Here is a 24,137-nt window from a genome sequence, read left to right on the forward strand (position 1 = left end):
AACCGGATATATGTTTTTTAACCGAAACTTGGATGAAACCACACACTATAACTGCTATTACACTGGGGGTCCCAGTAGGTTATAGAATCATACATGCGGATAGGCCAATTAAGACAGGAGGGGGGCTTGCTATCATATTTAAAGACTCCTTTAAGATAGCAACGCTAGAACAAAGTTTTACTCCTTTTTTGGAAATTATGGTATTTAAAATCAACCTAGCAAGCAACATCTCATGGAAAGGAGCATTAATATATCGTCCACCGGGACACAATTCAGATTTTGCTCTTTCTCTCCTGGAATTACTGGCCCCCCATGTTAGAGCTAAGGAGGATTTTTTCCTCCTCGGCGATTTTAATGTACATATGGATAACCCTGAAGACCCTGAATCAATACAATTAACAGCAGACTTGTCCAATCTTGGACTTGAGATAAAAAATAGTGGGGCAACCCATAGAGCGGGTCACACTCTTGACTCTATATTTTCCAATTGCTCTAAAATTAGGTGTCTCCCTGCCACTGAAATCCACTGGACAGATCATTTCCTGGTGGAGTTCCATCTGGCAGGACCTACTAAAAAACAACCTAGAACACCACCTCCTCCTACCTACCGCCGCCAGTGGCATAAAATATCAGCTGAAAATCTGCGTGAATGTTGGCAACAACCTCAGTTCTCTGAAACAGACTCTGCTGAAGTGGCATTGGAAAAGTATAATAAATCTCTTAAACAAGCTATAGATACTCTTGCCCCGCTTAAACTTCATAAGCAGTATTCCCCTACTAAACAAGAAAAGTGGTATACCCTTGACCTTAGGAAAGAAAAACAGAAATGTAGGAGGCTTGAAAAAGCTTGGAGGAAATCAAAAAAAGAGCAGGAAAGGGAAATATTTCTACTTGCTCAGTCTAACTATTACAAGAATATAAAACTTGCTAGGAAAAACAACTTATCTTTACAATTAGAGGAGGCGGGTAACTGTCCGAGGGAATTATTCAAAATTCTGCTCAGCTTTGTAAAACCGTCTGCTACTGAGAGCCTTGACGATGCCTCACAGACTCTGTGTGATGAGATTTCCATCTTCTTTGAAGATAAAATAAATTTGATTTATAATAAAATCATTGCTTCTCAAGGCACAGGAACTAGGTCCCCCTCTTCATGTGTATCTTCGACACCTATAAAAAGCACCTTTCTTACCATTCCACCTGTCAGTGATTTAGACCTCCCACTCCTCATTACTCACATGAAAACCGGCTCCCCAAATGATCACCTTCCTGCTAAAATGGTGGCCTCTCTGATCTCCATCCTAGGACCCTCCATTCAGTCAGTTATGAATACCTCGCTGGCGAAAGGACAAGTCCCGAGGGAATGGAAAATAGCTGTGGTAAACCCCATAAGGAAGAAGGCGACCTCCCCCTGGACAGACCTTTCCAACCTTCGGCCCATCTCCCTCCTACCCTACATCGGTAAAATGACAGAGAAGCACGTAAACACCCACCTATCGAATCACCTGGAAGCAGCAGAAGGCCTGGACCCCTCACAATCTGGGTTCAGGCCTAACCACAGCACCGAATCAGCCCTACTTGAAGTGACCAATAACATCAGGTTGACACTGGATAGTGGGGGATCTATGATTCTGGTGCTGTTGGACCTGTCTGCTGCTTTCGATACGGTGTCCCATAAAGTGCTTCTCGGTCGTCTGAGGGATGTAGGGGTGGGAGGTACAGCCCTGTCCTGGGTGGAAAGTTTTCTCTCCTGCCGCTCTCAAGAGGTCAGGTTGGGCTCCCATAAATCCACCTCTAGGGAGCTCACCAGGGGTGTGCCACAGGGCTCATGCCTCAGCCCCACATTATTTAATGTGTACGTGGCCCCCCTGGCCGACTTAGTGAGGCCTTATGGGTTTACCCCGATATCCTACGCTGACGACACCCAGCTGATGTTCCCCTTTAAAACTTTCACCCCTGCCCTGCAAAAATCTTTTGCTGAAGGTATGAGAGCCGTCGCAAATTGGATGGCCGAGAATTGCCTTCAATGCAACGTGGGCAAAACGGAAGTCTTATTGTTTGGGGAGGCGGCAACATCATGGCCTGGGGAGTGGTGGCCCACAGAATTAGGACCAGTCCCTGTCCCAAAGCAGACGGTCAAAAACTTGGGGGTGTTATTCGATCAGGCCCTGACTTTTAAACATCATGTCAACCAAGTTGCGGGCACATGCTTCAGGGCCATCGGACTATTAAAAAGGGTGTTCCCTTATATACCTGATGGTCACAGGAAAACCCTAGTCCAGGCACTAGTGATTAGTAGACTGGACTACTGTAATGGCCTTCTATTGTCAACTAATGAAGGCCAACTAAATAAATTACAAGTGGTCCAGAATACGGCGGCAAGGTTGGTTCTCAATGTTCCATCTAGAACTCCCTCCCGCCCTCTACTAGCCAAACTTCATTGGTTGCCAGTGCGGCAACGTACAAAGTTCAAAATCCTTTGTACTATTCATAGATGCCTGACAGGAAAGGGCCCTAAATATTTGACCAGAGCCTTTCAACCCTATGTGCCAGGCCGATCACTTCGATCGAGTAATCTTCATTTACTTCAGGTCCCCAAAATAAAAAAATCCCGTCAAGGAGGTCGTGCTCTGGCACATACAGGCCCTGCTCTCTGGAATTCCCTTCCCCTTGAACTTAAACTAATCACCAATCACTTATCTTTTCGTAAAACTCTCAAGACCCATCTTTTCAGCACTAATTAATCTAGTTTATGATTTCTCATCTCTGTAATGATCAGACACAGGTCCAATCCCCCTTTCCAACATGAGCGCGGAGATACCCCTTCGGGGATTTATTCAGGCGCTATAGAAGCATATAATAATAATAATAATCTAGTTTTATCGAATTTGTGCCTGTTCTCCGACTCCTACCATCTCTCATCTAGACAGCTACATCATGCAGTCACACATCCCAGTTACCTATGATAAACACCTTTTCACACTTCTTGGTATCTGAGGATACCTACAGCAAAAGATCTCCTTCCAGGCTTCACGAGCCACAGAAGACCTCCGCTCTAACCTAACCTGTTAGTGTTGTGGTTCTGTAGTAGCAATTGCTGGAGGAGGGCCTTGCTCTGGTAGATGTTCCCCTATCACTGCCCCGTTTAGTCTGAAATTAACCAGAATGTCATTTGCAGTCCACTTTCCCCGACATGTCTATCTTCCCTCAGTTTACATTGATTGAAGCATTGCACGTGGAACTTGGTGTCGGCATCCTCAGAAGAAGGACACATCTGTTCTTCTTAAAAGGCCTTCTACGTCTCCAAACTCTTGAAATAAATTCCCTCAGAACCGGTTTTCAGTGAAACCCGCCTGGACAAGAGCTAATGCCCAACAAGGAGCTCAGAAAACAATTCTTACTAAATAGGAAATCACTGGTGAGATTTCCAGTGTCACCAACCAAATCACTCGAAATTTGAGTGATGTCACAGCGTAGTTAAGAAGTATCGAACGATAAAAGCCATTATCCTTTAAAGATTTATAATGCCATCGTTTCAACATCATCACACAGTCCATCCTTGCCAGGTCTGTGACTTCCCAACTTTTACCATCTTTGAATTGTGTTTTCTCACAACTATAGCTATTTATTCTGAAGACTGTGTGCCGAGGTCATGGAAAATAAATTCTAGATTTCTTTGAAACATTGAAGAGTTCTGCTCTCCAGCCTTGGATTGTGTGCTGTGTTCTCCTGCATTATAACCTGGAAAAGCCTGAACTGGGGGGAACAACCAAGAGAGGAACAGAGAGGAGCGGCGAAGGCTGTAAGGCCCTCCAATGGGCGCCTGCTTAAGAGCGTCCCAGCATCACAAAGGCAATTTGGAAGTACTGTGTCTGATGGGGTTAGGTAGAACTGAGCGCTGCACTAATTTTTGGCACTATATCAGTGTGATGCGAGGGCTTCTCTCATTAGGCAACGGGACCTGGTGATATTTACAATTTCCAGCGTTGCGAGCCCAAAGGTCCGCAGAAGTTTATTCTCATCCCAACCAGAATTAGATCCTCCTGAACACCACCTTAAGACCACCACTGCTGGAGAAGAAGGAGCCCCAGAAAAAGAAGTGGCAAGGCAACATTTCCAACAAGGCAATCCTTCTCATGTGTGTATCCCCCATCCATTCAGAACCTGGTCTGCCCTTGGGCCCTCGTCCAATGTACAGACGCATTAGGCGGCTTTGTCATGCTTTACATCTTTTGCACACTCCCTTAGACTTTAATTGGGCACCATGGACTTTAATGTTAAACGATTCCCATTCACTTAAACTTATAAGTTGAGCTTATTTTTTCCATTCCATGTAGATGGTTGTTGTACTTAGCCAAAAAGAACAATACTGTATACATTTTATTGTCTGAGCTTATATGCACTTTATTTTCCAACTTTGTATTTGCGCTTGATGATTTCTGCCTGCTAAGTGACTTAATACTCTGAACCATTCGGCATCGCAGATGGTGGGTGTCGAAAGATGCCCACCAATTACTACTGGAGGGCTTCCAAGGGAGCCACTTAGATGTCTCTGTTTGTAAAACTTTGGAGTTTGTGGTTGGGAGAGCTCACCCAAAGCCTCCTAAACATATAGCCACTCTCTTCTGTCAGTTGGTTTCTTGCATGCCTTGTGGTGACTGACCTCTGGAATTGAAAGTGTGGTATCTGTGCTTGCTGACTGTTGTCTTCCCCCAGGTTCTGTGTGTGTGGTATCTATTGTTGGTCACTTCTGTCTCCCCACTCCCCACTGAGTGCTGCAAGTGTTGTGTCAATGGTTGCTTATTGCTGTCTCCCTTTAGGTGCTGCAAGTGTTGTGTCCCTGCTTGCTTACTGCGGTCTCCCCTCAGGTGCTGCAGCTGTGGTGTCAATGGTTGCTTACTGCTGTCTCCCCCAGGTGCTGCAACTGTTGTGTCCACAGTTGCTTACTGCTGTCTTTCCTCGGGTGTTGCAAGTGTGGTATTTATAGTTGCTCATTGGTGTTTGCATCTTAGGGGCTGCACATGCAGTAGCTATGGTTGCTCACTGCTGTTCACTTGTTAGGGGCTGTGTGTGCAATCTCTAGGGTTGCTCATTGCTCTATACCTTCCATGGGTTCAGTGAGTGTGGAGTTCATATTCTGATCTTTTTTCCTTCCACAGCTGCTGTGGTGCCTATGGTGGCTGACTCTTCTGTTTTCAGAGTTGCAGTAGAGGTTGTGCCTATGGTTGCTAACTTCTCTTTCTCACTCTTCTTCAGATGCTGTGAATGCGGAGCCTCCCTGTCCCATCGATACTATGAGAAGGATGGACAGCTTTACTGCAAGAAAGACTACTGGCTGCGGTTTGGAGAGCTGTGCCATGGCTGCTCGGAACAGATCACCAAGGGCCTCGTCATGGTAAGCCAGTCTCTCCCTGAGACCATCTACTTCCTCCATGGGGATGTGCAAAGCAACTCTGTCTTCTCCCACTGAGAGGGCCTATTGAATATTCTCTTCCGGGTTTGACGACAGCAGAGCCCACCCAACCACATCCCACTTGATCTAATCAGAGACAAGTCGCTAAGGCCCGTCATCTACTGTTAGCCCATATCTGGAGGCAAGCAGGCACCAGAAATCTTTCCTGACCTTAATCGGGATATAGATGCGGCCCATTATTTATACACTCGCTGAGGATGGAATACACCATCCTGTCTCCTCCCACCATGGGGTGTTGGGAATGAAGAAACCTATCATTTATTCTCATAGGGGTAGGAGGCGTCCAGTCTGGTGGTGCACAGGGCTTTTGCATCTTTTCCCACCCTTGTCTGGACAGAGCAAAAGACCGACGTTCTGTTCACTCCTGACCTAACGCGTCCTCCCTATCCACTGTGTCCTATGTGTGCCCCCTCTTTCTCTTGCAACACCTGGAGGAGTCCTGGACACCACTTTTAGCGCCCTTGGTCTCCAGGTCCGCACAGACCAGGCCTCCTGTTCAGGCAATTCCTTCACTACACAATAGTCCAAAAGCATGAGGCAGCTCTTTGTAATGATTTAACTTCATCTGCTCTTGTGGGTGGTCTGCCTGTGGACAAGGAACAATTCGTTGATATTTCGCTCTATCGTTCGCTTTCCAGAGTTGTTACAGTTCTCTGAATGAGTGGTGACTGTCATCTTTACAGTCCTTTTGAAACAAATATCATTATAAATGTCTTTGTTGATGCTAATCTGACTCTAGAGTACAATAATGTCCTTCGCATACCTCTGAGATGTTATGATGAGGAGCTTGGAGGAAAATATTTGGTCATTACCATTACATAAGCAAATCTTCACGTACTAGGGCAGAAATCCTACAAACAAGGTATTCTGGTTCTAGGATGTTCCAACTACAGGAGAACACAGCTGCTTGGTCGCCAAATCAAGATTTTAGTTTTGCACATATAAACAAATATTACCAAATCTGCGATGATCAATTTTGATCATCAACATCTACTTGAAGTTGGCCGTGATCACCTCTAAAGCTTTGGAGGTTAGGATCCCTGTGTATGTACAATGTCGAGAAGAGCATTATATGGTCAGGTGTTACAAACTAAATCCATCTGAGAGTGTCTGGTCAAATCCATCTGAGAGTGTCTGGCCAATCAAATCAGTCGTACTGCACCGAATGAAAGAAGTCGTTGAGTCCTTGCATCTGACCAGGTATGCATGGCAAGCTTCAGACGGTTCCAAATCATGCAGTAAGAACTACATTTTCTTTGCAGTGTTTTTTTTAATGCCTATTTAATCTTAACCTTATGCAAAGCATTCGGAGTCTCCTTTAAACATGGACTTGTTAGGTCGAAGTCTTCCTGGTTTGCTTACATCTTGGACTTGGAGAATAATTGGAAAGCTTCTTTGGGAATGCATTCCACCCTTGCTTACCATTGTCTTTGTTTTGTAACTCATATTTGCTTGCTTACTATTTGCTGGCTTTATTTGTTTTAGGCTGTCCAGCTTTAATCAATCCGGATTTATAAAGCATGGCTAATCACCCAATACAGTATCCAGGCGCTTGCAGGCCCTGGAAGCTTATAGGACAGCAGGTCTTGAGGACCATTTGAAATTTCCTTTAGTGAGGTGATGGTTTGGAGTTGCGTGGGGAGGCTGTTCCAGGTCTTTGCTGCGATGTGGGAGAAGGGGTGTCCTCCCCTTTTGCTTCAGTAGATGCAAGGAGTATGGGCAAGTGAAAGAGAGCCATAGGGTAGTCCTCTTGATGGCTGTTCAGGCGTGGTTAATATAGGCGGGTCGTATGTTGTGTAGAGTGCTGTCTCCACGTAGGTCAGCAGCTTGAATAGGCATCTCTTCTGTGCATGGAGACAGTGGAGTTGCCTGATGTGTGGTGTGATGTGTGTTCGTCGAGGAAGGCTGAGGTTGAGTCTGACTGCAGAGTTTTGTATGGTCTGAAGTCTATGTAGGAGGTATGCGGCGATTCCTACTTAGAGGGCGTTGCCATAGTACAGTCAGTTTATGATGAGGGCCTGTGTCAGCGTCTCGCCACTTAAAGATTTTACGTAGCATGTGCAGATTAAGGAAGCAGGTGTAGGAGATGGCATTGATCTGTGATTTAAAGCTGAGCTTGTTATCATTGATGAGTCTTAAGTTTTTTGGCATGGTCAGAGGGAGTGGGTCCAGGTCCTAGGTCTGATGGCTACCAGGAGTTGTTCCATGTGTTGCTGCAGTTGCCGAAGATCAGTACCCACGTCTTGTCTGTGTTCAGCTGGAGGCAGTTGTTCTTCATCCAGTCAGTGACGCTTGTTATGTATCTGTTGAAATTGGTTCTGGTGGTGGTGGGGTAGTTGGTGAGTGAGAGGATGAGTTGGGTGTCGTCTGCGTAGGAATTTATGTTGAGACTGTGGGATCTGATGATTTTGCCAGCAGGGTTATATATGCGGTGAAGTGCGTAGGGCTGGGGGATAAGACCTGGGGGGGACAGCACAGGTGATCTCCTTGGGTTCTGAGGTGAACGGTGGGAGGTGGATCCTCTGATTTCTTTTGCTCATCGTGTGTTGGGATATGGTGTCAAAGGCTGCCGAAAGGTTGAGGAAGATTAGAGCTGCTGTTTCTCCTCAGTAGAGGAGGGTTCAAATGTCATTGGTGGCTACGATCAGGGCGGTTTTTGTGCTGTGGTTGCTGAGGAAGCTAGATTGGGAAGGGTTGAGTAGCTGGTTCTGCTCCAGGTGTGTTATGAGTTGCTTGTTGATGATCTTTTCCAGTTCTTTTGCTGGGAATGGGAGCAGGGATATTCGCCTGTAGGTTTCGAGTTTTCTGCGGTCGGTGAAAGGTTTTTTGAGTAGCGGTCTGCCTTTAGCGTGTTTCTAGGTGTTGGGAAATGTTGCTATGGTAATAGAGGTTTTGAGCAGGATGGTGAGTTCCTGCCTGATCCTTTGCTTTCCGAGGTTGAAGATGTGATGAGGCCATGGGTCTGTGAGTACGCGGGTGGATGTATTTCATTGTGGAGGTGTTGTCCTGGCTGGAGAGGAGGTTCCAGGTGGTCAGTCTGTGGTTTGTGTCGGTTGCGGTGGTGGCATATCTGTCGAGTAAGTCCGTAGGTGTGGGTGGTTCAAGTTGGGGGAGTCTTGAAGGGTGCCCTGTCATGGTGTCCATGCTGGCGCGCCATCTCCTCTCCAGCTATTTGCTGTCTTGTTTGGCTGTTCTGAGTTATTTGGTGTACCAGCTGGCCTTTTGGAAGGATTTTCTCTGGATGTTGCTGTTGATCGGGACGATGCTGTCAGCGATTGAGTTCGTCCTTTCTCTTGCCCTAACCCTATTTACTGTATCCTTCCAGCAATGCTTGATTTCTGTAAACAGTCCTCTGAAGCTGCTTCTTATCTTGTCACATTGTCTGTGCTTTCAAAGACGAAGGTCAAATGTCAGGCTTGGTCTTAGGAGGTATATTGGTGTTTACTTTTCCTTCTTTCACTTCAAAGTGAGAGGAATTATGTGGCAATCATGGTGGCTATTGGGGGTGTGCTGGAGGGAAGTCTGTACGATGTTATTTTATTCAAGCATGCTGTAGCACAAAACTCCATAAGTCAATCTAAGGTAGGGAACTAGGGGCTTAGGTGGCTTCTTAGCTTGGCTGACTAGAGGACCTGAGAGCAACAGCTATTGCAAGTATTGTTTTTTCTGGAATGAAAGGTTTATGCAAGTGATGCAGGGGCGAAACACAGGCCCCCGCAGCCCATGCAGTGCGGGGGGGGCCCCAAGCTCCAAGAGGCCCCCTCGGCACTGCACCCTGGCCAGAGGGCTCATGATTGAGCCCGGAGGGGGCCCCTATACATACCGTGCAGGGAGGCCCCCTCAGTTTTCGTTACGCCAGTGAAGTGGTGTATACTTTAATAGGTTCTTGTGCATGTCCTGATAAATGCTGTGGACTCTTAGCCGCCTGGGCAGTAACATATCAACACTTAAGTGCTGTTGGGGTACTAGTTTCCCTACACTCCGCGCCCAATTTGAATACCAAGTGGTACTCCACAAAGTAAAATACATACCGGTTTATCACACTGGTTTTTAACCTGTTTAGTGGATCCCTAACTCCAAAAGAGCTTAGTGCCACCTTGCCTCCAAGGTGCAGGCCCGCTCTCCATCATACTGGAGTTTTTATGAGCATGGGGTTGTCCAGTGATGAAGCAAGGCACCAGGTAGGTGTGTGAAGATATCCCTTCAACTGTTTTGTATGTGTCAAAAAGCTGTGCGATGGACGGTAAAACACCAATAAATAGAAACTGTGATGTTGGCCCGGGTAGGCTTCTCCGGTTTCTCTCCCACAGTTAACTTGGGTGACCTTTTGTGAAAAGAAAAGTTTTTTTTTTGGAGTACAAAACAAAATGTAAATGAACTGTGCAGATATTTCAGAACATTACAGAATTGGGGGAGTGCAAATGAAGCACATTTTTGGTATATCTGAAGTGTGGGGGAAACAAATATTTTAATAGGATGAAAACAAATCAATACACTAGGTCAGTGGTTCCCAAACTTTTGACTCCTGAGGACCCCCCACTGAATCACTACTGTAAGCCAGGGACCCCCAAGCAATTTGTACAATTTAAATTTCAAAAATTAAAACAGTAATTTGCAAAAAGTACACAAAACAGTTCACATCAAGAAAATACTCAAATTAATAAAGTGTTTATTATATTATATTGAGAAAATATGCAAAAATCAAAACATTTCAATCGGACGGATGGACCTGCATCTTGGCGACTAACTTTTCAATGTTTGGTTTTATTTCGGAAAGTTGAATCCTCAGGTCTGATTCTACGTTTTCCAAACGATTTCTGTATTTATTTTTTAGATACATAAGATCTAAGAAAGCTTGTTCACGTGAATATGTGGTGGGGAAAGGAAGTAAAACCTTAACCTCAATACAGAGATCTGGGCCTAAATAAATAGTTTCTTTGCTCCCCATGCCATTCCAGTTTGAACCCAGCTAGTTGCAAATCAGTCCTGACCGTGTGCCCAATGGGAACTGCCAGGCCAGGTTCACCCTGGACTGGAAACAAGCATCCTAAGACTGGTTTCGGGGTTTCACCCCTCATAAGCCAGGATGAAAGCTTGACAGCACATATAATTCACCCAAGGGCTTATGGAAAGTGTGCAAACGAACAGCAACGTGAAAACCCTACTGCTGATCCTGGCTGCATCTATTGTTACCCGCCTGCCAAGTAACAGTGACTGACACTCTGAACATGTGCCTTTCCCCTGCAGCAGCTATAGACCCAAAAAAAACATAATTCAGCCCTGATGCGCCATTTTCTTGCTCATTTTCTTGCTGTAGGTGAGAAGCCATGCCAGCAATGACTCATTTTCATCTTCTTGAGTTCAGACACTGATTTTGTGTAGTGCAGCGTATTAAGTGCATTTGTGTACCCGTAAAATAGCAAAATACAAGCACTACAGATTAGTAAACCGGGTGACAGTTCTCCAGTCGTAACATGAGGTACTTAATTCATTCATGGCAGACAAAGCACTTGGCATTAGTGGCAGGCTTTTGGTTTCTGCCTATTCAAGGAGCGGCATTCATGTTTTTAATTCATGAGCTATGAACGGCAATTATTCAGGAATGGCAAATCTACCTCAGTGACTGAGTCACCCATAGCGAGCAAAATAAAAGTATGCATGCAGCCCCTTGAAGTCATGGGTTCCATTTATTCAGTGATAGGATGGGGCAGAGCAGGAGGTAGAATAACAAGACCCTTTTAAGTGTGTTTATTAAGACGCACTTCTAGAAAAAGCAACTTGGATTTTTATAGCGTTGTTCACTTTCAGTTTGATGAGGCTGATAACATAAAAATGAAACACTTTTTTAATGCGTTTGTGCGTTCGCTTTAAACTTATGCGTATGTCATCAAGGCAGGGTTGGGTATCCTGTGGGGGGAAAGTACTTTAGTTTATGAAGGGGTGATTATCACGCTGCAGCCACTTTGAGTAAATATGATTTTCAGAATGAGGCTTACAGGCATAGATTGTAAAATTCAATAATTTGGACTATACCTCGAGGGCAGATACGCTTTCCAAGAAACCAACCCTGACGGCAGAAATGAACATGACTGACACTAGCATATAACAAGCTGATCGCTCATCACATGTTTAGAATCATTCATATCAAAAGGCTGCTGCTAATTCCCCTTGTGTAGACGTAAACACTTGTGTTTCTCTTTGATTTCCAGGGTGAAGTGCCCTCCTGCTGGCCCTAGGTGGCATGGGGTGGCCTTAGGCATGTACAAGCAGTGCACCTGCACAGGGCCGCCAAACCCCTGGGGCCGCCACACTAATATATATCCTTAATATAATAATCCTCTGAGGGTGGATACATATTTGCGTGGCGGCCTCTGGCAGAGATTTGGTGGCCTCTGGCTCTGTTCCACTTCCAAACACCCTGACCCCCCCCCCTCTTCAGGGCCCCGCCCGGACCCCCTCTTCCGGGGCCCCTACCTACCCTCCCTGCCCAGGGCCGCCATGAGCCTAGAGCCGCCCCTGAGGTGGCGAATGCTGCGTATCCGTGAAACAAGAGGCACAGCTGTATTCTGCTTTCAGGGCAGAAAGTCAATCAATCAATCAATCAAGGGTATTTGTAAAGCGCGCTACTCACCCTCTAGGGTCTCAAGGCACTGGGGGGAGGGGGGCTGCTACTGCTCGAAAAGCCAGGTCTTGAGTTGCTTCCTGAAGGAGAGATGGTCCTGGGTGAGTCGTAGGTGGGTGGGGAGGGTGTTCCAGGTCTTGGCCGCCAGGTAGGTGAAGGATCTTCCGGTGGTGGTTCTGCGGATCCGTGGGACGGTGGCGAGGGCGAGGCTGGCAAAGCGGATCTGGCGTGTTGGCGTGTAGAACATGAGGCTGTTGTTGAGGTATTCGGGGCCCACGTCGTGGAGAGCCTTGTGTGCGTGGGTGAGGAGCCTGAACGTGATCCTTTTGCTGATGGGGAGCCAGTGCAGGTCCCTCAGGTGGGCGGAGATGTGGCTGTGTCGGGGGATGTCCAAGACGAGTCGTGCTGAGGCGTTCTGGATGCGCTGGAGTCTTTTCTGTAGTTTGGCGGTGGTCCCAGCGTAGAGGGTGTTCCCGTAGTCCAGACAGCTGGTGACGAGGGCCTGGGTAACCGTTTTCCTGGTTCCAGTGGGGATCCAGCGGAAGATCTTGCGGAGCAAGCGGAGAGTGTTGAAGCAGGAGGCAGTAACGGCGTTAGGAGAGAGGACATTGCGCCGCAAAACGCTCTGGGCCGGGTATAAACACAAGGGGACACGCACTGCTGTGTGAGCACGACTCAAAGGCAGGCAGGCAGGCAGAATCAAATAATAAATTAAGGCCAATCACCCTTCAACTTGCACCTAAAGTTGAAGGGTGATTGTCCAGATCTTATTGTGGTCTTGCTGCATTTGCGCTGTCATTCACAGCTCTTTTGGCGCATCAACGTTTTGTCTTTCTATGACCGTTATGACGGAAGGCACTAGAGTCCTGCGGACCCCCTGGGAATGTGTCACGGACCCCTGGGGGTCCGCGGACCACAGTTTGGGAAATGCTGCACTAGGTGATGACATTATCATTTATGCGCTGTATAGTTTTATCAGTAAAACCTTTCTTCTGTTCAAGTGTAAAGGTCTTTTCAATTGAAGATGTCTGTAATGGCAGTGTGCTACCACACCATGCAGACTCCACTTAACCCCACTCCACTCCACTCCACTCCACTCTACTCTGCAGCACTCCACACTACGCCACTCTACACTACCCCACTCCACACTACGCCACTCTACACTACCCCGCTCCACATTGCGTCACTGTAGTCTACTCTGCACCACTCCACTCTACACCACTTTACTTGACCCCTCTCTACTCTGCACCGCTCTACTCTTTGCCAGTGCACTCTACCCCACCCCACTCTACTCTACTTAGCACCACTATACTTCTTATCACTCGGGACTAGACCACTTGACTCTACTCTGCACCACTCTATCACTGCACTTTACTGTAACCACTGTACTCTACATCACTGTGCCGTATGCTAATGCACTCTACAATACTTTACTCTGCACCACTGCACTCTATGCCGCTATACTCTGCAACATTCTACTGCACTGCACTCTATGCCACTCTGCACCATTGTACTCCATTGTACGCCAGTCTACTCTGCAACAATGCATTCTCCGCCATTGAACTCTATGCCACTCCAGTCTAGGCCACTCCACTCTATTCTACACCACTCCACTCTGCGACACTCCACTATGTTCCACTCTACTCTGCAACACGGCACTCCATGCCACTGCATACTAAGCCACTCTTTGCACTGCACTCTACGCGGCTCCAGTCTACTTTACACCACTGTGCTCTACGCCATTCTACTCTAAACCACTGCACTCCCTGCCAATGTACTTTATAATCAAAACCAATCTACTCTGCGTCACTCCACTCTGCTCCACTCCACGTTGTGGCACTCCACTCTTCATCACTGCTAACTTTGCCAATGTGCTTTAAACCACTTTACTCAAAACCAATGCACTCTAAGCCACTGCAGTCTACACCAATCTACTCTGTACTTTGCACCACTTTACTCTAGGCTACTCTACAACACTACACTCTACGACACTCCACTCCATGATACTCCACTCTGACGCTCTACTCCACTCTACGACACTACTCCACTCTACACTACTCCACTCTACTCAACACACCAGCCTCTTCTCCACTCTGCCACTCCACCGGAACACTCTACTCTACGGCACTCCACTCTACAACACTCCACTGCACTCTATGCCATTCCACTGTACTGCACTTCTCCACTCTACGCAACACCCTCTATACCACACCACTCTGCACTATGCTACTCCACTCTAATCTGACACTCTATTCTACATCCTTCCACTTTACGACACTCTACTCCCTCCACAACACTCCAGAATACTCTGTGCCACTCTACTCCACTTAAACCAGTTCACTCTACTCCACAACAATCCACACCACAACACTCTCCTCTATGCCACTAACTTTTAGCCCGGCTGAACAGCGGCCGCACTGGTGTACAACCCTGCTAAAACAGATTGGCAAAGCCAATAGCTCTTACATAGACCTCTTGGCTGTACCAGTGTTTCTTTTTTAATATAATCATGGCTTAAGATGTAATCCCTTTAACAGTGACTTTTATTAGGGTTTCCAACAGTGAATCCTATCGATTCCAACCTCTATGGCGAGTGCATCTGAAGGTCCCTCCTTCACACATACATGCTTGTCTTTTTTCACTTGTCTAATGTGTACCAGTGTTGTATATAAACAACTAACGTTATGTGTGGATTGTGCAACTCATGATGTCACGTTGCTCTAGAATGACCTGAAGCAAGAACACTTAAGACAAACAGAGGGGAAGTTAAAATAAGTTGTGGGAAGTGGTGGTGTGACTCGAGTGTCTCTCATTGGGCAAGAGAGTTCCGAGCAGAGGGCCGCTGTTCATGGGGGAAACAGACCGCATTAAAAGGAACCTCTCGGGGCAATAGTGGGGGAATTCCTTAGAAGGTTGAACAGGCCTGAAGAAAGAGGAGCAAGCTGAAAAAAATTCTGTTTTCGTAGGTCTTGAGGATTCAAGCGGTAGTCCATGCAAGCTGTGTTCATAGTAGATTTTTAGGCTTACCCATAAGTATGTAATCAATTATTTTTAGGTTTATTGTACATAAATATCTCCCCCCACAGATACGCTGGAAAAAGGTATTGGCTCAGCTTTCGTGTGGGTTATTGAACAGTTTGGCATGCACACAGGTGGTCGCCCCGCAATCTTTCAATGGACAGAATTATGAGTGAAGATCAACCCATACTTCACTGCACTTACATGTTTACTACACTGCATTTGCTTGTAACTTCAAGCGCATTGGATTGTTATTCTATGTTCTTTTCACCACAGATTAGTTTGCCGCATCCAGTTTCTTAAGGTTGAAGCAAGGGCAAGCATTAGACCTGATTAACAAGGGCCACATGTCTGTAGTTTGACCAACCGTTTAAAATCTGTGGAACGATGAACTTGGAGTTGTATTTTTGCCAAACTTTGGAGAATTATAAGTAGGAAATGTGGGAGCACTTGAAATTCTATGGTGTCATCTGTAGCAGTTGGTGCACTATGTACATTGAAGAAGGTTTATTTGTCAACATGTTGGCACCAAGGTATTTTGAGGTTTGTATATTCTTCACGTAATATGGTAAGGTCCATTAGATCTCATTTTGGAATTCTGGAAGGCTGGGATGGTAACCTACATGACTTCTCAAGTGGAGAGGCAAGGTAAGTACTGGTTCACAGAGGGGTTGAAATCTGAGTAACCCTTAGGGGTTCAGTCTCCTATTATGCCACTAGGGGGATATTAACAATATCAGGAAATTTAGTGCGGGGGCCACTGAGGGGCAGGAATATCCATTTCCCTCCTGTATCTCCGTACTAAATCCTGGCAATTTTCTCCAATGACAGAAAACACACACAGACTCTGCGATAGCGGGTCCATTACAGCGCCTTTTACTGCTGACTATTTTAGTCTGCTCCGAGAAGGCGGTAGGTGTCAGTGGGGGGCTGGTGGTATGGGGACGCACAGTGCAGGGCGGCTTGTGCCTGTCCACGGGACCATTGTCTGCTCCTACCTGACTGTTGCAGCGGTCGAGTAGAGGCTGAGCAATACAGATGCCCATAGCCCCTCACCTGAATCACTCAAGAGCAGGGGTCTTCAAACTGGGGGGCGGGCCCCTCTGGGGGGAGGGGCGGGCCCTTAAGTGATCCCATGAAGCAGGCGTCTGGCTCTGCCCAAAAGGAGCATTATGCTGATAACCTTGCTTTATTTTTTTTAAGTTCAAATCTTTTTTATTGAGCAATGACAAAAATGATAACGGCCATAAGGCATCAGTAGAATTACAGTCGTATTGTAAAAATTATTTTTACCAATGATTTTTGTATTTTTCCCTGTGGGGGGGCGCAGCATTAAAAAGTTTGAATACCGCTGCTCTAGAGGCTTATGTGTCTCTTAGCTGGAAACTATTATCAAGTCTGGAATTTCTGGACCTGATGATTCCAAGTCCACAATTCACCCAAAATGTGACTTTCATTTTAGATTTTTTTTTTGACAAAATTGGAGTAGGAGGTGTAGGAAGGAGCTCTCGAAAAGAAGAAAAAGATGTCAAATTATCATCGTGAATTACCAAATAAAACCTGGAAAAGACGATTCAACATTGAGAAAAATTGTTTTTTGTCAGGGTCTATGACTATTTCAGGAAATGTATTTCAGGGCAGTTGGTTATTCTAAACCTCATAAGCGTCATTTTACACCATGAGTAGTTTATTCAAGTTCTGGCGGAACTGTTTGCTTTCAAAGACCCGTGCCCAGTATGCATGTTATATCTTGTTTTGAGACTATTTGTCTGAAGAACTGCTATGCATGTTCTTTATTCACACCAAAGACTTTAATTTATAGAGACATTATTTTTCAGTATTGGGTTAAAATGATCTCCCTACAAAGGAGACTGACGCCGACTCTAGAGGACATGGGATTAGCTTCAGACAATGAAGATGGCGAGGCAGCCAGTTTCTGAACTTGAGGAAATGGATGCTTTTTCTGTCGAGGCATGGGAATCTGTCTCTCAAAAGATTTTAAAGACTCTTAAGACTAAGGAATTCAAGTCTACGGTGTCTCAAAGAGATCTTCAGAGACATGTGATAAAACCTGGCGTACAGGTTTGTGGGAGAAATATTCACTTTCAGAGAAAACTACAAACAGAAATAATATTGATGTTGATAGCAGCACCAGTTGAATCCTTATCCAGATCGGTAGGAAAAAGCCGAAAGGTATTGCTTCGACTTCTGCAGACAATTGAGATCAAATGAGCAAAGAAAGGTCCTCGTGCTTGAAGGATAAACAGGACATCTCAAAGGTATCGACTTTGAAGGTTCCATCCTCAAAATATAAACTGGAGACTCCAAGACTATATACCTTGAAAGCTGGACAAGAAACAATGAGGTTATTAAACTTGAAAGATAAACAAAAGTGAGACAAACTGATGACTTTGACAGACAAACGCCAAGGTCTTCAACCTCTAAAGATATGACCGGCTTAATAAAATAGCTTAAGGTTTAAGATACTTCGAAGACCCCTACTTTGAAGGAAAAACAGGCAATTAGAACTCTGGATGTCAAGGAAAAAGAAAAAAGCCATTGAAACTGAAATAGATAATGTAGGTAAAAAGAAAAACATATTTACAGAAGGCATTGGCATACCATTTCACACTACCACAGCCATTTGGCATAAAATGACCTAAGGAGGATTCTGAAAAATGTATGCAAGAAAAAAGACAAATCCTTCTTACAATGAGTTGAGGCCCAACACGAGGATAAATAAAATCAGGAATTAGTAGAGGAGTATCTTCAAATTCCAGAAACAGAGGAGGAGCATCGTATGTATGCCATTCAGGGGGAAGAGGAAGGAATATGGAATTAAATTGATATAGATTCTCCATTAGAGGAGGTGGAATCTTATCCTCCATAGCAGTGTCCTCCAGATGATATCACTGTGTATAACAATGTAGTGAAAAAAGCCCCGTAAGCCCCGTAAGCCTTTGATGTCCAAGTCACTCCTTTTAGTGGAGACACTGAGACCAAATGTCATGAAAAATCCCTTTTCCCTGGAAATTTTACATCAATGTCGACAAGTTTTCTAAAATGTCAGCTACCTCTTGGCAGTAGCTTCCAGGATAAAATAAATAAACCTTCAACATAGTACATACAACACATTAGCACACATGTGGAGCCTGACACTGTGATCGTCAGCTCAGCACAGCCAGGAAAAGAGCCCACTCCCCAAGTACACGACCGGGTACAGACGGAGCCAATGGGCAGGAACATAGTAAGTTGCTGTCATACGTTGGCAAATACCAAATTCTAATTCCCAACTCAGCTGATGCGCTCACCAACAGTGGGACATATGGAAACTTCTTCCAGAACAAAACCAACAAAGAGGCAAACACCATAGTGAAGGAAGGCAGAATAATAGCAAGTCTTTGCTTAAAGTCTGCTTTAGACGTACCTTGTACAGCCAAGAGGCAATTACCAACAAAATAGTTCTACAAAAACAATCCTGGGTCCGAATTGTAGTCTTCAGAAGTATCATTCCAGCAAATATTCATGACACTTTTAACTGGAGAGCACTTATTTGGTCCTGCAGTAGATCAGATTCTTGACCAAATGAAGGAAGCTTGTAATACTACAAAGGGAATGACTATCCTCAGTACATTACCTCTGAAACAATCATGCCTCCATCTTTCTAAGACCAGTTACAGTGGCAGCAAAACAAATAGAGTAGACCACCATTGTGCATCAAAGACTAGAGAATAAAACAGAGGGGGCACCACCTCCAAGAAATTACTCTTTTGCGTCACACCAAATACATGTAACACCAGTAGACACCATTAGGGGGCAGAATCCGGGACTAATGGGTATTGAATGTTATAAAATTCAGATATTGCATTAAATATCTAAAACGCCACAAGCCATTCCTCCACGAAACAAATATACAACAAAGACGGTTGAAAGTACCAGAAAACGAGTTCATGGAACTGTGCAATACAATACTGAGGAAATATAAATTTTTTGGTCATGTTATGTTCCCTAGCGCGTACCCCACCAACTCCATGTACCAGCTTAAAGTGCATGTAACTTCCCTCCTGTACCAGCTATGAAGACGCAAATACATTTGCGTCCAACGTTAACTTGTCCTCTTTCAGATCCACCCTGAATGGATTATATAGTCCGTTCCTAAGTATGCTATGCCACCGTCTTTTTGTAGTGTACTTTACATGTTTTTCCTGCTCTGACAGAGTAGGCCCTGAATTCCTGCCATCGAGCCTCTTTTCTGGCTTCTGACTCTGACAGCCTCTGCCCAGGCTACCTCTGTACCCGTGAACTCTGACTTACTTCCAGCGCGGCCCCTCGCGCTCAGCTCAGCCTGCTTTCTGCCAAGACTGACTATAACCTTCGAGTTATCTGTTCCGCTCCTCGAAAATGCATTCCTGCCTACTAGCTTCAGTAAACATCCTCCCCAGCTGCAGAGCCAAAGGGCCGACCTGTCTCAATGCAAGTAAATCATAGCTTCTGTTACCATGTTTCCATGGAAGGCCCCGTGCCCCACGCTTCTCATGTAGACACTTAGGCGCTTGTACATGCATCCACAGTTAGCATAGAATAGCTTCTGCCCTAGAGACCTTTCCGTCCAGATAATATGGTTCCTAAACATCAGATATCAGATATGATAGAAGTACAAGTTGATCTGACATGCCAGACTTCTGTCTCTTGCCGTCAGTGTAAATGTCAAGTCCCCTGCACCCCGTCAATCACACGTCATGCAGCTGCGCGCGCATCCAAGCTTCCGATTTCTGCTGACATTCCCACATTTCTGCTTAGTACCACCCCCTCGCGTCACCCATCTGTGACGTTTCTAGCACACACCTCCAGTTCACGCCTAGTTCACGCCTCTTGATTACGTACTAGTACCACGTGTATACTGTTATCTTGTCTTCTCTCAACTGTTACGCCTCCTGCACTATTACTTATGATGTGAATTAAGTATATAAGCGATGTATTGTTAATAAACTGGAGCGCGCTCATCTATCCCTTCTGACACCCCTGTGGTGTTCAGAATCCGATATCCTGGTCACGACCATTCCTTTATGAGGAATAAAACCCTTAGAAACTCTAACACCACGGACTCTGTCTTTTTTCATCCGATCTGAGTTATTATTGATTAAGTACTTACCTGCATAGGAATTAAGAGAGTAAATTAATTATTTACGTCATTTTGGCGCCCGAATAGGGACCCCTCCCCCACCTCACTCGCCGGTTGGTGCGTTGCAAGCTCTGTCCCCTGCCATCAGTTAGACGGAACCTACGCGTACTGGCAGGATTTCCTGCATCTCCCTCTGGCCCACGGAGGTGACGAAGACTGCGATCAGTGCCCAGACGAGGCGGTGAGGAGTGCGGAGGATCCCGACCAGAGCCTAGCCGAAAGAAGCAAGGTCCGAGGTGTCAAGAGGCCCACCAGGTTTCCGAAGTTTTCCGAAGTTTTCCGAAGTTTTCCGAAGTACCGAGTCGAGTCCAGTCAAGTTTTCCGAGGCCTTCTGTTTCCGTGCTTCCCGGTGAGTACCATTGCTGGGACGTATCTAGACGGGTTTGGGTACACAAGTCCGGTCTGCACTGTTTTTAGGCAGTGTATCTGTACTGTTTAGCAGTATATCTAGTATTCCGAATTTCTGCACTGTTACACCAGTGTATCTGTACTGTTGAGCAGTACATCCAGTATAGGGGGTAGTCATCTATGTCTCTAAATGTCTTCTTATGTGATTAATGTCGTGGTATGAATGTGACCGTTTAAATGTGCATTTTTGTGTTTCTTGTATAAAGTAGCTGTAACCAGTATTAAGTAGTAAGGATTGAGTATTCAGTAATAAGTAAGCAAAATGCCGTTTTTCAACAAGTTAAAGCAGATAGGAACTAGGAAAGGGATACTGGAGGAAGAAATTCCTATTCCCCCTAGGGACACTCCAGGTAACTTTATGTATCATAAACATGGCATAGATGCCATATTGTATCTGGACTTATGGGCCGATTACACCAAGCACCTAGACGAAAGACACAGGTGGCCTGTTACCGGAACATGGGATGCCGAGTGCATCATGAAGGTAGAAGAAGTATTATGGAAAAAGAAAGCTAGACAATCTCAGAAAGACGCCATAGAATTTTGGCGTAAGGAATCACATAAGCGTGCTGAGAAAGCACTCCGTAGAGAAGACAGACTTAAAGAATCAGAAAAGGCCCAAGAAAACGAATTAGTTATTGAAGGGATCCGAGTAAAAACAGAACAAATAGACCGTGCCCGAAACAATCTTGTAAACGGTATGTATCTTGCAGCCGAGGGCACATCTGAGGCCCTATCAGAAATACCGAAAAACTTACCGCCACCATTAGTTCCAACTAAAGTAATGCATAAGACTACTAAAGACATATTCCTAAATTCTTATCTAGAGGATGTAGCACCAGCTTACACCAATTTGCCTGTTCGTGCCCTGCCTACTGACAGGGACGGGGGTGGCACTACGCCCCCAGATCATGTTCCGCCAGTACCGCGACAGACCTCCCCCGTTCCGCCAGCTCCGCCACTTCCCGCACTAAAAACTGACCTGCCGAAACCACTCCGACCTGATCTTACTAAACGACAAATTCAAGTTCAGATCCAGACTCCGCAGGGAGATAATGCCCAAGCATCTGCTTCAGGAGGTGCGACTGCGGGTCTTCGGACCCCGCCATTAACACGCAGATTCAATCTCAGGGATATGCAGAGTCCTCTCACGTTCCAGTCTCCCCGCCTTGACGCATTAAAGGAAAACATGTCAGTTTGCAGATATGATCCAGTGCCCGGAAAAAACGATCTAATGATATTGGCATCACTACGGTTAAGATCTGCTACTGATATCTTGCTATGCTATGTAGGAATGAAGGACCGTCTAGATAGGATATATGAGTTTGTTCAGACAGGGAAAGACCCTGACAGTATCAAGGATGCCATGGAGAAACAGAAAGTTGACATTCAAGCACAAATACTACGATTTTTCATAAATTGTCTAATAAGAGAACGAGACAGGCCTGAAACAGATCAGAGTGAATTAGATGCACTGAATAAGTGGGGTCAAAATATAGCCGATGGAAAACATGACAGGGGGGCTTGCATAGCCAGTATGTACAAGAAAATTAGAAAAGCAGTGATAACGGTACACCAGAAAGGGAATGACAAAGCTTCCTCCGAGGAGGAAGAAGAACCTGAAGAACCAGGAAGGACTACAGATACTATAGCGTATGTAGGTAAGGGAAACTACCTTAGGAAAGGCATCCGTCCGGAAAACAAGAGAGTTTTTCTCTCTGCTTTAACAAACCCGAATTCTTCTGAACATCAGTTCCAGGAAACTGATAAAAGGCTTCGAGACCGAATGGGGTACCATGTACTAAATTCTATGGATGAACAGGAACTAGCTCGGTCAGCCGTGTTATGGGCCGAGAATCCAGACATATATAATGATGATACGTTAGCGCAGACATTCTTGAACCTCTCCCCAGACGAGCAGAAATTAGCAGGTGTATACATGATTCAGCACCTCCTCATCAAGTACAGGAACCATCATTCCGATCCAGGTCCCTTACATGAAACATTAGAAGCACTACTCATGGATAGATGGAGAGGTTTCAGTACCAAGTTGATACAAATAATTCTAGAACAACGACATAAATATAACACCTTCATAAGCTCCGAATATGTTCCGGCCCCACCTCCAGAAAGGAAAATGTACCACATGCAATGCGGTAGTGGCATTGAAAGTCAGAACCCCTTACGAGAAGTACACCCAGTTATGGGTACGGATCACACCTTGAAACGTGTATATGTGCACACGCCACTAACTAAGTTAGAACTGTTAGAAATGAAGAAACTAGTTCCGTGTCATGATAAAGACCCTGCAGGTTTTCACAGAGAGCTTAAAGACATGTTGTTAATGGGGGATTACACGTATGATGATATCATGAAAATGTTGAAGGTACTGTTGCCCACGGGCATTTACGAGAATTTAAAGGAAAAAGAATGGGAGGTGGGGGACACAAAGATTGCATGGGCAGAAATAGAAGACGAAGAAAGCAAACGGGTCCCAGGGTTAGGCCTTGGGGACAAGACTAAAGCATTACCCGGATTAATAGTACAGGTTTTGCCAAGATTATTGACAACTAGAAAGGAAGATTGGGACGCCATCTCGTCCTGTAAACAGAAACATGATGAAGATACTAGTGACTTCTATTCAAGATTCGAGAAATGTTTCATTATAAATAGTGGCCTACAACCAAGCAGCGAGTCATATCCACACCTTTTTGTATCAAAACTAGTCGAGAACTCCCTACCATTAGTTAAAAATAGAGTGTACAAAGTTGAAAGTACTTGGCAGGCAAATACGCCATCCCAGATGTTACAAATGTTACAATATCATCAGAACAGAATTAGAGAAGAACAAGATCAGGAACAGAAACGTATGAAAGACACAAAGATGAAAATGTTAGTAGCTCAGACGGTCCCAGCCGACGGTCAGAGAAAAGGTGGGACCCAGACAAGTCATACTACAGCTCCCGTTAAGGGGACATGTAATTACTGTAAACAGCCAGGTCATTACGTACATGAATGCCCAGTCCTGAAACATAACATTTCAACCGGTAAAACTAAAGAAAGACCGCATCCGCCTAGACAAGATCAGGTCCAGCAACAGACCTCACAAAATGTACAGCCAATGCAGAATACACAGCCTATGCATGCTCCATCCCATACAGCACAGACAGTAGCAGTACCACAGCCACAGCCCATTGCCGCGACTCAACAAGTTTCACAACAGATGTACCAGTATGCCCAATCTGCATATCCAGATTACCCCCGATATACATGAAACAGCCTAGAGAGGGAAGATGGTTTGCCTCTTATTGAAATTCCTGTAGATCAAGAAGGTCCTTATGTACACAGTCACGTATTGGGAAAAGACAGAAAGTTTTTAATTGACACAGGGGCAAGCCGCACCACAATCAGCCATAATGAAGTCCCAGGGGCACCCC

General features: G+C 45.4%; 1 protein-coding gene across 2 annotated transcripts in view; it reads left to right on the forward strand.

Moving 5' to 3' along the window:
• Window positions 1–24,137, forward strand: part of LIMK1 (LIM domain kinase 1) — a 273,836-nt gene that overhangs the window by 167,435 nt on the left and 82,264 nt on the right. For both annotated transcript variants that reach the window (XM_086954687.1, XM_086954686.1), the window contains one exon: window positions 5,254–5,392. In XM_086954687.1, coding sequence (XP_086810813.1) covers window positions 5,254–5,392 — 139 coding nt within the window. The remainder of the gene's footprint in view (window positions 1–5,253; window positions 5,393–24,137) is intronic.

Source organism: Lissotriton vulgaris, chromosome 2_1, assembly GCF_964263255.1.
Source record: "Lissotriton vulgaris chromosome 2_1, aLisVul1.2, whole genome shotgun sequence".
NCBI classification, from domain to species: Eukaryota; Metazoa; Chordata; class Amphibia; order Caudata; family Salamandridae; genus Lissotriton; species Lissotriton vulgaris.